The following is a 13,783-nucleotide window of genomic DNA, read 5'->3' as shown; positions in this document are numbered from 1 at the left end:
CTGATATTGGATTTGTGTAGAAGTTTATGCACATCTAAATGAGAGCTGAACAATAGTCATTATAACTACAAATCACATCAATTGCTTTTCTCTCTTGTTTCTTTCTTTTTCCACTTGCTTGTGTATTGTTGTTGGTTTTTTTTTTTCAGACTGTTTAAAGTAAAAAAATCCTTCCGTGAAGTATCGCGAATCCCGTTTTCAATCAATTTTCAAGAAAACAGTTATGAAACGTGAGCTGACTATTTACATGCTCTGCTGAAGAGAGAAAACCTTTCCTCTTATAAAAGTGTTCCTGTTTCGCGAAATTAATGAGCAAAAATCTGGAATTAAAAAAAAACATTATTGAACTCTCTTTGTTCTCAGATCAGGGAGAGAGAGAGGTTGTAACTGGACGGTAGCCTGCTTCACACAAACAGGTTCCGCTCCTGCTATACTGGGATCTCTTCTTCTCAGCGAATGGAGGAACAGATTATTGAGTATGAAAATGTCATAGGATGAACACGCGAGGAGAAAATCATAAACATCAATGAACACCAAATAATAATACTCCAAATCACAACCATGTTTATCTTCTTACAACAATACAACACTTTTACTGTGCTAACAGGCTACCCTTAGGTTTGGAAGCTGACTTAACCCCTCCTTCCGATGTTCCCAAACATAACATTGTTTCCAAACCACCCACCGCCTTCAATTTTTTTGTCCCTCAAGTTGTTAATCATACAAACTTCTTAGGTACAAAAGTCAAACATTCACCAAGAGGAGAAAGTGCGATTGGAAAAGAATGTGTGTGTGAAGGCGGGTGTTTAGTTAATAAGTCAATCAATTATTTTTTTATTGTCTACAACTGACTCTCTGTAAGAGCATCTGTGTTAAATAATAGAATAAACCATGTTCCATTTATTTAATGCCAGAAAACATATTTTACAACTGTCCACAACTCAAGACTAACTTCATCAGAGAAGACATACAACGACCATCTCCTCTTTGCCTGTGACAAGTTAACGCTCCTGTTACAGATGACGGAGGAAGTCAATTTTCTGATCGGCTGCAGTCCTTCGAGATGTTGTTAATCGCTGCCGCTCCGACGCCGCGCCGCCTTCCGCCTGTTCGCTGTCCGTCTCCTTGTCTCGCCTCTGTCGTCGCAGCTCTGTTTGTGCTGGCAATCAGCCTCCGGTGCCCTTTTCGCACCAATCTTACATATGCATCAGCAGATCGCTTTTCGCGATCTTTCACAATCGTAACTTTTCTTTTCTCGCATGCATCAGCACTTCTTGCCAAAAACCTAACAAGCGCTGGTCTACCGGCCCTCTACATTAAAATGGTTAATAAATGTTAATAATAAAATGTCAATTATTATTATTATTAATAAATTGTGTATAAATTCGGATGAAAATGAGTGGGGAAAAAAAGGACGGAGGGAAAGTGTTTTCAGGAGAATTGCCATATAAGCAAATGTAAAAAGCTAACTTCATTTATGTAAGTTACAAGACTATGGGTAGGGCAGATCCCTGCAGTCTGTATTTCAATGCGCAGATATACTTCTTTATTGTGTATAACAGGAAGTAATGAGAAATTATTGATAGTTCTTGTATTTTTTGACATGGATGGCATGCTTTGCTGGTGGAGGTTTGTGTACTATTTTAGAGAAGTTTTATTTCCTTAGCTATATATTGCTTGTATGCATAATTATTGAGTGTGCATATGTTATAAATGTATATATTCTTTAAATTGAATTGTGTATTATTCTGTGAGTATTCTATAACTCTTTTACATTAAAATATTGTAGATAAATGTGTATAGAATACTTTTTTAAAGTTTAACCTTCTGTAGATTTCAATATTATTTATCATGCTATTTTGGAGGGTTGGTGGGTCGGTGAAGAAAGTTATTAATGCTTTACCTTCATGGAGTATAAATCATCAATGTGCGGTAAAGTCGCCATTGCTTTTAAATTTTTATTTTTTAATTTGTATGAAATAAAATTAATTGTTGAAGCTGTCAGGCGTCAGGTTTATAAAGATCTTTTCACATAGAGTGGAGTGACTGCAGCAGACTTCAGAGGGCGTTTTAATATCATTTAAGACACTAGACTGGAAGTAGTTGATATCATGTGTACAGCTTGATGAGAAGTAAACCAGAAGTAAGTGTGAAAGTCCTTGAACAAATTGTCAATGGGTTTAATCAGACAACTCGGACAGCACAATGTCTGCCATGAAGAGGGAGGCACAGGTCCTCATGTGCTCTCAACATTAAGAGTGAAACAAGAACAGTAGATGATACAGAAGAAGACCTAAGTACTGATGTAATGCTTTCAATTAGCTTTGACTCAAAGAAGACAAATTCCTTATACGTTAGTTTTTGTGCAGCCTGATACCATCTCTGATCAGGAACTGCATCACAAAAAAATAAAATAAAAATGATCAGGCTGCATGCAGCTGGAATCATGAGAATGTTGTGAAATTGGAGTTAAACTTTCAAGATGCTTCTTGTTTAATTAAAACTGAGCTTGAACACTTAAAAAAAGGATCAGGCTACACAGACTCAGCATTAAAACTGTAAGCTTGAGAATGTTGTTATGAATGTTGTTGAGTACAACTCTCAAGAGTCTGCTTCTTCAGTTAAAACTGAGAAACATTGTCTTCACCCAGTAAAGACAGAATGGCTATGCGGGAACAAGCTTTGCCACATAATAAAGACTGACACAGAAGCATACAGTGAACACAAGAAAGCTTGGAACTTACAGGCAGACAGAAAAATGAAATTCCTACAGTACATTTGCATCCAAGCCAAAAATGACCTCACCAGTAAATACTTCAATGAAAATACTCTTTTTCTTTATAAAAAAAAAAAAAACAGCTGCTGAATGTTTATATAGTTGACTACTAAATCCAAAACAAGTTATATTTGTTAACTTCCAAACTCATGTTTTTAAATGGGCATAATCTTGATAACTGTAACGAAATGGATGTTTCAAAACTGGTTTCTTTTGTGATAACACTAAATCACAGTTCCTAAAGGATCACAACTGTCTGGTGATTTTAAGTTCTATGTATCGCAGTAAGCTCATTTTTAAAACTGCCATTCACACACAGCAATAGTCCAGTTTTGTTTCATGCTTGACTATTGAGGGTGGGGAAAAAAAGCTCTAACGGTCTTGACAAAGGACACATCACCACAGAGGACAAATTATGTTGTATAATATATAGGCACATAAATTCTTGTGTGGAGATAAGGCTTAGTCCTAATCATACATATGCCACAGTTATCATATGACTTTCTAATGATAAAGGTAATGAACATTTATGATGATACTGTACTTCTAATGACTGATTCCCCAAGATTAATTTCTCAAAAGATTTCTGACATGTGTCTCTGAGCACAGAGAAATCAACAAAGGAATCTCATACTGTTCATCAAGAAGATTCTTTGTTGATGGCATACAGTGCTTCTTCAGAGGCAGATTCTGGGCAGTGTACAAATCTTGTTATGCATTCGCTTTCTGCTGTTTAATATTTACATGTAATACTGAACCATCACGAAATATCGTTTTCTTCTGTGTTATTGTGTTAAATCATTGCTATGCATGCCATGAGTGAGGTCACTGCATCTCTTACATGCTTCTAAGCAATAACTGCATTGCTATTTTAAGGATACAACCACCATAAAAAAGTACTTGATACAGTAAGAAAAAAGGCAGCGAGTGTGGGATAGCTACACATGACTGGTTAAAAATGGCAGGAATGTGATTCTAGCTGAGAGGCCTCTACTGTGAGCAGCAAGCATAGAACATGTGAAACCTTGAAACTGGTAACTAGCTTCCAACCGTGAATCCCATCTCCTCGAGTATGCTCTTCAGTTCATCTGTGTCCTCCTGCAGCAAATCCTGAGCAGCAAACAGTTTTCTTGCTTGTCTCCTGAACCTCTCCTCCCAAAAGAAACTCGTCCAGCATGAAAAAGGCCTTCTCAAAGTTAAAAATGATGTCCAGTTCACACACACTGCCAAAATATTTGTCCTAAAGCTCTACATAGCGATGGATAATTTCCAGGGTCAGCAGCTCATTATCTTCTGGCTCACTGGCACAGCAAAAGTACAAACTGGCATACCTTTTGTATACAATTTTGAGGTCTTTCCATTCAAGGAAACTGCACATCTTCGGTTTCCGTGACAATACAAGGGTGACCAGTTCTCTGACAATCTTTTTCTTTATCTGGGTGTGCAACATACCATTTATGAAAACGTAGTTTGCCTTGTCGGCTAAACAGAAGCATAAACTGCATCATCTTGAAAGCGCTGGTAGAACTGCTCCACGTGCTTTCTACTGTCTGAAATTCTTTCATCGTGTAGGTGCTTATGGCAAAAGCAAGGTCCTCCACAACATCTTCATTTCTGGTGCACGTCAAGTCACCGTGGTCCAAGGAAAAAAAGGTGCTCAATCTAAATAATTAATGAAATGCAGGGATTTCTATCACAGACCAATAGATGACATAGATGACAATTTGTGATGTTGTTTGCCTACAGGTGAATGAACAGATAGTAGTATCAGCTGACACGGTACTAGGAGGATGAAGAAACTGCAGTTCAGACACATTTCGTTGCAGTCTGCAATGCCAACGCATTTTTTTTTAATATATACAAGACATATAAAGTATCGAAATTTCATTGACCATTTGACAGAGATCCAAACTGCCATGATAAATCTTTACACCTAACTGTACGTGTGTGTTAAATGTCTGTGTACGTATATGTATGCCTGCCCTTGTGAGCAAAAGAAAAATCTTGGATCTCCTCGACAGACAATAAAGTCTGATTTGATTTGTGCTTCGGCAGTTCGTATAGGCCAGCAATGTCGATCGCATTTAATTTTTGCTTCGTACACGACGCTGATTGTTGTGGTACAGGAGAAGTTATTTTCTTGTCCAAATTGTCGGGAAAATAGAGATCTATTTCCAATTACTTCGGACAATGGCGTGGAAACTTCTTTGTCCTCCACCTGAGCCTCGGCCATTAAATTGTGTACCACGTGATACGCATCGTTGCGGCTCTCTATACAAATTTTAGCACATAGGCGGTAACTCTTGTAAAAAGAAAATACGGAGTTGCTGTTCTTAGTGATGAAAACTGATTTCAAACTTCGATCGACATGGATTCATGGTGTGACTACACTTTCTACGTCCACAAGTTCCACCTACACGGTATGCCTTTTTCCTCTAATTCTGAGCACGGACAGAAATGATTTATTTATTTTACTTTCTTGTTTCTGTTCTGAGAGGTTAAATGCCTGGATTTTCAGCAGTTTGTCCGACCCACTAAAGATGGCGACGGCTTTATTCAATATAGCCAGTACCACAAAATCTTAGAAAAAAAAAATAGCGTAAAATTCAGTAATTTTACAGAATTTCCTACTGACTAAGTACCTACGTGTTTCAACAAAGCCGCAGCAGTAAAAGCTTTTTTCTTTCATTCTAACAGAGAGAGCGACTAAGTGAAATCTCCCATGCTTTTAGATGTTTTCTTATAATTTCCATGACAACTGAATCATTACAATTGTCATGTTTCAGGTCTGATAAGATTACAACAGACTCAGGAGGTCTTCTATTGTCACTAGAAAGAATAGAGTTGATGAAGCTGAGATATTGAGCTTCATGGAAAGTTAGTCAACAGTAAGTGTAAAAGTACTTTTACCCAAAAGACAATAAATACAATCAGTAATTTTTGGAGAGCACAAAGATGTTTGCCATGAAGAGCGAGATGCAGGTCACATGTACACTCATAAAGACTGAAACGAAATATATGGCTGAGGCACAAGAAGACTTGAGCAATAATGTAATACCTAAAGCAGAAAGTTCATTTTGCCCTGATTATAATGAGTCAAAATGTTTACAGAATGATTTCATGCAGCATGACAGTATCTTTGGCCACGAGCTCCATTATATAAAAATTGATCCAGCTGCACAGACAAACTGGAGGTGTGAGAATGTTCTGAAAGTGGAGATGAATTCTCAAGATTCCACTTCCTTCATTAAAATTGAACAGCAGGACAGTCACATTGTGAAGATAGAATGGCCAGGTATGACTGAGCATAATCATATAAGTAAAGACTGAGAGATCATGGCCTGGCCAGGATGCAATTTCTCAACTTGATAGTGATAATGAATTTCATTGGAACTGCCAATGTGATACTTATGAAATGAAGACACAGTATGCAAAAGGACCAGTCACTTCTGAGGTCAAGCATGAAACTCACTCTGGTCAAGGCGAAGGTTCTGCAGTAAAGTCAGAGCAGACAAAATCACACACTCAGTCCACAATAATGGAGCACTTGAAGGCACAGAGTGTACCACAGGAGGTGGAGTGGAATTGCAGGAAAAATAAAGATATTTTAGCATGTATATCATCACCTGAACTTCAAGATATGGATCTTGCTGGATGTAAAAATACACAGGTGATGGATATTGTGACTGAAAGTCCTCAGCAGGAGAGAAATGTAAACGTGACAGAAGGAAGCTTCAGTACTGAGTCAGAAAAACAGCACCCTAGTAGTGATATTGAATCTGATAAGTGCAAAGTGTGTATTTCATCATTGCATTTTCCATCCTTGCACAAAAAACACATGTCGAACCACACTGATAAACCACACAAGTGCAGAGTATGTAAAGCTGCCTTCAAAAGATTATCTGATTTGAAAAGACATATGCAGGGTCACCGTGATAAGAAGCCTCACCAGTGCAGTATATGTAATGCTTCATTTAAAAGATCATATGTTTTAAAAGAGCACATGACGGTTCACAATGATGACAAGCTTCACCAGTGCAGTTTATGTAAAGCTGCATTTAAAACATTATCCCATTTGAAACGACATGCGCAGGTTCACAGGGATGAGAAGCCTCACCAGTGCAGTGTATGTAAAGTTGCATTTAAAAGATTATTCGATTTGAAACGACATGCGCAGGTTCACAAGGATGAGAAGCCTCACCAGTGCAGTGTATGTAAAGTTGCATTTAAAGGATTATCCGATTTGAAACGCCATGCGCAGGTTCACAGGAATGAGAAGCCTCACCAGTGCAGTGTATGTAAAGCTGGATTTAAAAGATTATCCCAATTGAAAGAACATACTCTGGTTCACAGGGATGAGAGGCCTCACCAGTGCAGTGTATGCAAAGCTGCATTTAAAACATTATCCCATTTGAAAGGACATGCACAGGTTCACAGGGATGAGAAGCCTCACCAGTGCAGTGTATGTAAAGCTGCATTTAAAACATTATCCCAATTGAAAGAACATACTCTGGTTCACAGGGATGAGAGGCCTCACCAGTGCAGTGTATGCAAAGCTGCATTTAAAAGATTATCCGATTTGAAACGCCATGCGCAGGTTCACAGGAATGAGAAGCCTCACCAGTGCAGTGTATGTAAAGCTGGATTTAAAAGATTATCCCAATTGAAAGAACATACTCTGGTTCACAGGGATGAGAGGCCTCACCAGTGCAGTGTATGCAAAGCTGCATTTAAAACATTATCCCATTTGAAAGGACATGCACAGGTTCACAGGGATGAGAGGCCTCACCAGTGCAGTGTATGTAAAGCTGCATTTAAAACATTATCCCAATTGAAAGAACATACTCTGGTTCACAGGGATGAGAGGCCTCACCAGTGCAGTGTATGTAAAGCTGCATTTAAAAGATCATATGTTTTAAAACAGCACATGACGGTTCACAGGGATGAGAGGCCTCACCAGTGCAGTGTATGTAAAGCTGCATTTAAAAGATCAAATGTTTTAAAACAGCACATGACTGTTCACAGGGATGACAAGCCTCACCAGTGCAGTGTATGTAAAGCTGCATTTAAAAGATTATCCATATTGAAAGAACATACTCTGGTTCACAGAGATGAGAGGCCTCACCAGTGCAGTGTATGCAAAGCTGCATTTAAAACATTATCCCAATTGAAAGAACATACTCTGGTTCACAGGGATGAGAGGCCTCACCAGTGCAGTGTATGTAAAGCTGCATTTAAAAGATCATATCTTTTAAAACAGCACATGACGGTTCACAGGGATCAGAGGCCTCACCAGTGCAGTGTATGTAAAGCTGCATTTAAAAGATCAAATGTTTTAAAACAGCACATGACTGTTCACAGGGATGACAAGCCTCACCAGTGCAGTGTATGTAAAGCTGCATTTAAAAGATTATCCCATTTGAAACGACATACGCAGGTTCACAGGGATGAGAGGCCTTAGCAGAGCATGGTTTGTTAAGCTGCATTTAAAAGATTATCCCATTTGAAACAACATATGCTTGTTCATAGGGATGAGAAGCCTCACCAGTGCAGGGTTTGTAAAGCTGTAGTTGAAACATTTTCCTATTTGAAACAACATAGGCAAATCCACAGTAGCAAGAACCCTTACCAGTGCAACATATGTAAAGCTGCCTTCAAAAAATCAAATGTTTGGAAACAGCATGACAGGATCACAGTGATAAGCCTCACAAATGCAGTGTGTGTAACATTGCCTTCAAAAGTTTATTTCATTTGAAACAGCAATTGCGGGTCCATAGAAATAACAAATCTTGCCGTTGAAGTGTGTGTTAATCTGCTTTTAACTTCTTTAATTGGTTTGAAAAGACACAATCTAATTCATAATTATGTTGAATCTTACCCGTCCAGTGTATGTAAAGCTTCTTTTAGACACTTATCTACTTTCAAAAGACACAAGGTGAGTCACGATGATTCTAAACCTCACCAGTCCGATGTGTCTAAAGTTGCTTTCAAGTCCTCACCTGCTTAGAAAATGGACATGCTAATCTACAGTGATGTGTCAAGTGCACTGTGTGTAAAGTTGCTTTTAGGTGTTCATCTACTTTAAAAACACAGATGATGACCTATGATGGTCTTTGCTGTTACCCGTGCATGCTAGGTAAAGCTGCTTTGAAGTTCTTATCAAGTCATCATCCTTGCAAACTGTGGAAAGCTCATTTTAGATGATCTATTTTGAAAACAGGAAGGCTGATCCCTAGAAGTTTAAACCTTCCTAGTGCCATATTTGTAATGCTGGGATTAGGTCATTCAATTTCAAACAACACATGCTCATTTGTTGCTGTGTTACACCTCACCAGTGCAGTTTGTGTAAAGCTGTTTCAGGTCATTTCTTTGGCTTAAAATATGACATTGTGATTCACTGTGATCCTAAACCTCCTCAGTTCACTTCAAGAGACTGTTTGAGAGCAGAGTATTTGAAAATGCATATAATAAGCTACAGAGATGCGAGATGTTAAACCTTACCTTTCCAGTGTGTGTAAAGCTGCTTTAAGGGACTTGTCCTCAATCAGATACGGGTATCACCTGGCTGTAAGAAATTCAGCAATGATTAAGTTGCAGCCGTTTAAAGTATATCATATTGACATATGTATATTCAACATTTTTTTATTATTTAATCACAGCTAATGTGTTAAAATTAAGGGATGGGAGCTGGGGTTGTGTGGGGGGGGGGGGGGAGAAGAAAATAGTAATTGATGGAAAGATGGAAAGGAAGTCAGAGAGTTGAAGGGAGCAAATAATTTATGTTGTAGACATTGAGGCACTCATCTTGGTTTTCCTATTGTTGGCTTTTCCTTGCATTTATTTTCTTGTGGATTGTTTTGTCTTTATTTCTTGTTCAATTATTTGTTTTGCTGCAAAATGAAGTTCTCCCTATAGCATTTGTTAAAACAGAAAGTACTACTTTTTCTGTAAGGTATCTAATACAGTGGGTTTTACATATAGTGATTTACATTTATTGCATGGACACTGTTTTACTGATTTTTTTTTTAAGTTTTAATGTTTGCAGAGCACTACAATTGATATAGACCTAATAAAGGCAAAATGTTTGGATAGAAGGTTTTTTAGCTTCCTGATTCTTTTTGTTCATTGGAATTGATGGCATAATAATTGCAATCTGTATTTTTTAATGAGTATCCCTTGATTTGCATATGAAGATCCTGTTCCTACTGAAGGATAAATTACTCCAAATGACTGAATAATTTACATCTGCTTGTAAGAATTTCTTATTATGAGTTAATTGAGAAATTTATGTTTGCAGTGTTCAAATAATGAAACAATTTTCAGTAGATACATTGTTTTGTTTGACTTTTATGATAAAAATGTGACATTCCCAGTTCTAGTTTATAGAGCATGAATTTGCAGGTTTTCTTTTGAGATATTTTGCAGTGAACATGTTGGACTGGTGTTCATTAAAGAAACTATCAAATGCAGTTTGAATGATTTTTTTTTTACTTTGCAAAATGGTAATTAATAAAAACAATTCAAGAAAATTACTTAAGGGGCCTTCAAGGAGTTGTCATTAAGCAATAGCAGAGAAGAAGAGAGAATGAATGAAAGAAGGAAATAAAAATGTCACATTCATCTCATGTCACATTCATCCTTCTGTGTGACATTTTTTCGACATAACTATAAGCACTCTTAAAATTAACTTCATTATTATTAGCAATTGATCCTTGACCTGGTCTTGTTACTAGCGATGTTCATATGTATGAGTAGTATGTATGCGTGTGCGTGATTTATACTTGCATATGTTGTAGGCTGATAAGTAGGGATACACTAGCTAGCCTTGACCACCTCTTAAGCAGATTGAGGACAACAAATGTAGAGTTCAAAAACCTCTTGTATATACTAGTTATATCTAAATTCCGTCTACAGGAACCTTTTCTAGCAAAACGAAAGTCATGAAAGTCCAGCGTTTGAGTGGAAACAGATGAGCTTATGCAACAAGGAGGGGGAAACCGTAGCTGTCTGCTTTCTGACGTGTCTCCTTTCCCAATCAATTTGGAGGTGTAGCCTTAAGCTGCTTGTAAAGAAAGCTATTAGCAGATGACAAAGCAGTCAGGTCACACAAGTTGAAACCTTTAACTGTAATTTATAATTCTACCTCCACTCATTTGTAAATGAAATATCCAGTCTGCTAAGGAATGCAAACGTTATAGACATTTGCAATACATCTACAAAAAAATAAGGCAAACATTCAGGACTGGCAAAATGAAACAAGCTCAAGTTCAGACCTGGGCAAAGGCCGGCCCGCCTCCTGTCTCTGACCGGCCCGCCCGCCAGTTTATATACCATATATACATTATTGGGTAAAACTGAGTTAACTATATTAGTCCGGCCCTCTATAACCATCCCAATTTCTCATGCAGCCCCTTGGGAAAATTAATTGCCCACCCCTGCTCTAAGGGGAGATCAACACTCATTGTGTCGCTGTCACTCATTCTTTTACAGTCCGTTACAATGGCTGCAGTAAATTGTAGATAACAAACAAATCTTTCTCTGTTACTTATTCATCTGCATGTGTACGAGTGTGTGACTGCGGTTTTATGCATGTTTATGAATTTTAACACGTTCAAACTGGTATCTAAGCAATTAAAGAAGTACGGAAACTTCGATATAATTACTTACTTTAAGACTCAAATGTAAGGAGAGAAAAAAGCGTAGTGCTAACCTAATTTTTTAATAATAATTATTATTATTATAAATGCAAAATTTGTAAAGCGCATACTCATACTCATAAGGAGCATGTTCTTAGCGCCTATCAACAAGAACGAGACACGGACAGCATACAAGGGACAGAAAAACAAATAAATAACATATCAGCTATAAAAGAATAAACAACGGTACTTAACAAATACAGAAAACACAAAGAGGAACCTAATAACAAAATTAAAAACTGAGAGTAACATGATATTGCAAAAGGAAAGGTGTGGAAAAGCATTATGGGAAAGGGGTTAGGAGTAATGTTTACCTGGGAAAACCATGGAACCTTAAATAATGTCTGTACATGTGCTTAAAATGTTCAAAGAACTATACCCACGAGGTCTGTCAAAGAAAACACAAACACAGCTTTATTCTCTCCACTAATCCCTGATGTAGAAGACACCAGTGTTGAGGATGTTGTCTGCGAATATTTCGCTCCCTGTAGGAAGTGTGGAGTAATCACATGAACGATTTTATTCTGTACTTTTGACAGCCTCCACAACAAATTACTTCTGAGCAGATTATTAGAAAACATGCGAGATATCCATTGATGACTAGCAGATCAACTTTACAGCGCACCTAACATCTATACATTGCAATCCAGATACAGAACTTGGGATACGGATACTTACTGACACAAAGTGTACTTCCTCTATTTTTCTCGCATCACACACACACACACTGGATATATAAACACACACACACACAAAATCGGGAAAACCTTTCAACGGTACAGTGACTACTAAAAAAGTAGCCCTTATTTGTAATAGGGTCACAGACACAGTGTTTAATTATAATCACTGCAATATACCAATATGTAAACCTTTTATTTTATTCGGTGTAATAGATTCTGATATTTGCTCGTTAATCTCTATTTCGACTGAAGCTGCACTATGTCTGTTACTTGTCCTTCGAATTTATTAAGACTTATAATCTGTTAGAAGTTGTTTAATTTCAATCAGTTGAGTAATATAGTGACAGCTGGCCATCAAATATAACTAAATAAACCATTTTCTCTTTAATAAGTATAAAGAATGACACCGAGTGGTAACAGCTTACACCCTGATTTCCTTGTAGTTAGAGAAACTTAAGACAGAGTTATTTTTTATATAATTTGTGTGTTTTTATTGTCGCTTGAATTCCGTCTCGACTACTAGACTCAGTACATGATTTCTTTTACACTTATATACCTTTTGCACTTCTGTAAAAAAAAAGCATTAAAAATTCTTAAATATTACAGGATTATGCCATGGTATCACCATCTGCAGAGTGCCTGTTGTCAACTCTCAATGTGGAAACCCATCAGTCATCTCTTTTGTAGTCGCTGATTGTATCTTTTAGCTTCCCATCTGTTCGAGGCGACGTTTGCCCTTTGGAGTGTAAATACTGGCTTGTCGTCTTTGTATTGAGATATAGTCGCAACAAATGTTGATGCTTCATTCCCATGAAATCACTGTAAGCTATAAAAGTATTTAAGTTTGATATTATGTTGGACAAATCAACATCCATCAGTAACAGTAACCTCGAAAGAATTGAGAATATGAAGGTTTCTGCGCTGTTCTGATATGATGAAGGGTCTTGACTTAACTAGTGCGGGATGTATGTTTGCATGAATTGAAGATATTAGATGTTGGAATATTTCAGAGTGTCAGAACTTTTTATTAGATATTAATATGATGGTCTACGGGTCGAATGTAGTGAATACGATGTTCTTCAATAACATTTCTATGTTCTTACAGATTTGTGAACCTGGCTTGGTATTTTAAATTACTATTCGTTGTGTGTCCAGGAAAGACACGTACAGTACTCATCTTTATGTATAGAGTCTACCAAGTCCAAAAATAAAAACAAAAATAGTAAGGTCATCATGGTATTTCACATCCAAGGTTCGCAATCAGAATTGTTTGCTATATTTCCTGCAAACATATTTTATTATTTGTGGTAAGGGAGTTCCAAACATTAATAGATGTACAATGATAACATTATTTGAAAAAATGTAAGTACTAAATCACATGTCCGCAGACTCCAATGGTTATATAATTATACTTTTAGACATCAGTACTTTTTAAATCTTCTCTTATGCGGTTTCGGATCAGGGTATCGACAATTTGCAGAGTAAAATAGCTTCAAGTGTTCTTCTCATAGTATCTGCATATTTTAATTCGAATTGATGACTGTAATAAAAATAATTTTTAGCCTGGCATCAATTATAATAAAGTTTCCATATTTTTTCCTCATGCCGCATGCGACTTTTAATACACGTAC

General features: G+C 37.2%; 1 protein-coding gene and 1 pseudogene across 1 annotated transcript; one reads left to right on the top strand and one right to left on the bottom strand.

Moving 5' to 3' along the window:
- Positions 1-2,184: 2,184 nt before the first annotated feature.
- LOC112567331 lies at positions 2,185-4,496 on the bottom strand (annotated as a pseudogene).
- Positions 4,497-6,269: 1,773 nt separating this feature from the next.
- On the top strand, positions 6,270-12,839 carry LOC112566948 (zinc finger protein 239-like). The gene is made up of 5 exons (XM_025243378.1): positions 6,270-7,138; positions 7,634-7,733; positions 8,054-8,078; positions 8,257-8,330; positions 12,759-12,839. The coding sequence occupies exons 1-5, from the start codon at positions 6,315-6,317 to the stop codon at positions 12,837-12,839; spliced, it is 1,104 nt and encodes a 367-aa protein (XP_025099163.1). The 5' UTR covers positions 6,270-6,314.
- Positions 12,840-13,783: the final 944 nt, after the last annotated feature.

This window comes from Pomacea canaliculata, linkage group LG6 (assembly GCF_003073045.1).
Source record: "Pomacea canaliculata isolate SZHN2017 linkage group LG6, ASM307304v1, whole genome shotgun sequence".
NCBI classification, from domain to species: Eukaryota; Metazoa; Mollusca; class Gastropoda; order Architaenioglossa; family Ampullariidae; genus Pomacea; species Pomacea canaliculata.
The sequence above is the reverse complement of the archived record's forward strand: the minus strand, read 5'-3'. Positions and strand labels throughout refer to the sequence as shown.

Excerpts from the sequence above, each read along its gene's own strand:
- LOC112566948 (XM_025243378.1), top strand. The coding sequence starts at position 6,315 with ATGGAGCACTTGAAGGCACAGAGTGTACCACAGGAGGTGGAGTGGAAT. Across the intron at positions 7,734-8,053 it reads ACAGGGATGAGAGGCCTCAC|GGATCAGAGGCCTCACCAGT; the intron begins CAGTGCAGTGTA and ends GACGGTTCACAG. Across the intron at positions 8,079-8,256 it reads AGAGGCCTCACCAGTGCAGT|CTGCATTTAAAAGATTATCC; the intron begins GTATGTAAAGCT and ends TGGTTTGTTAAG.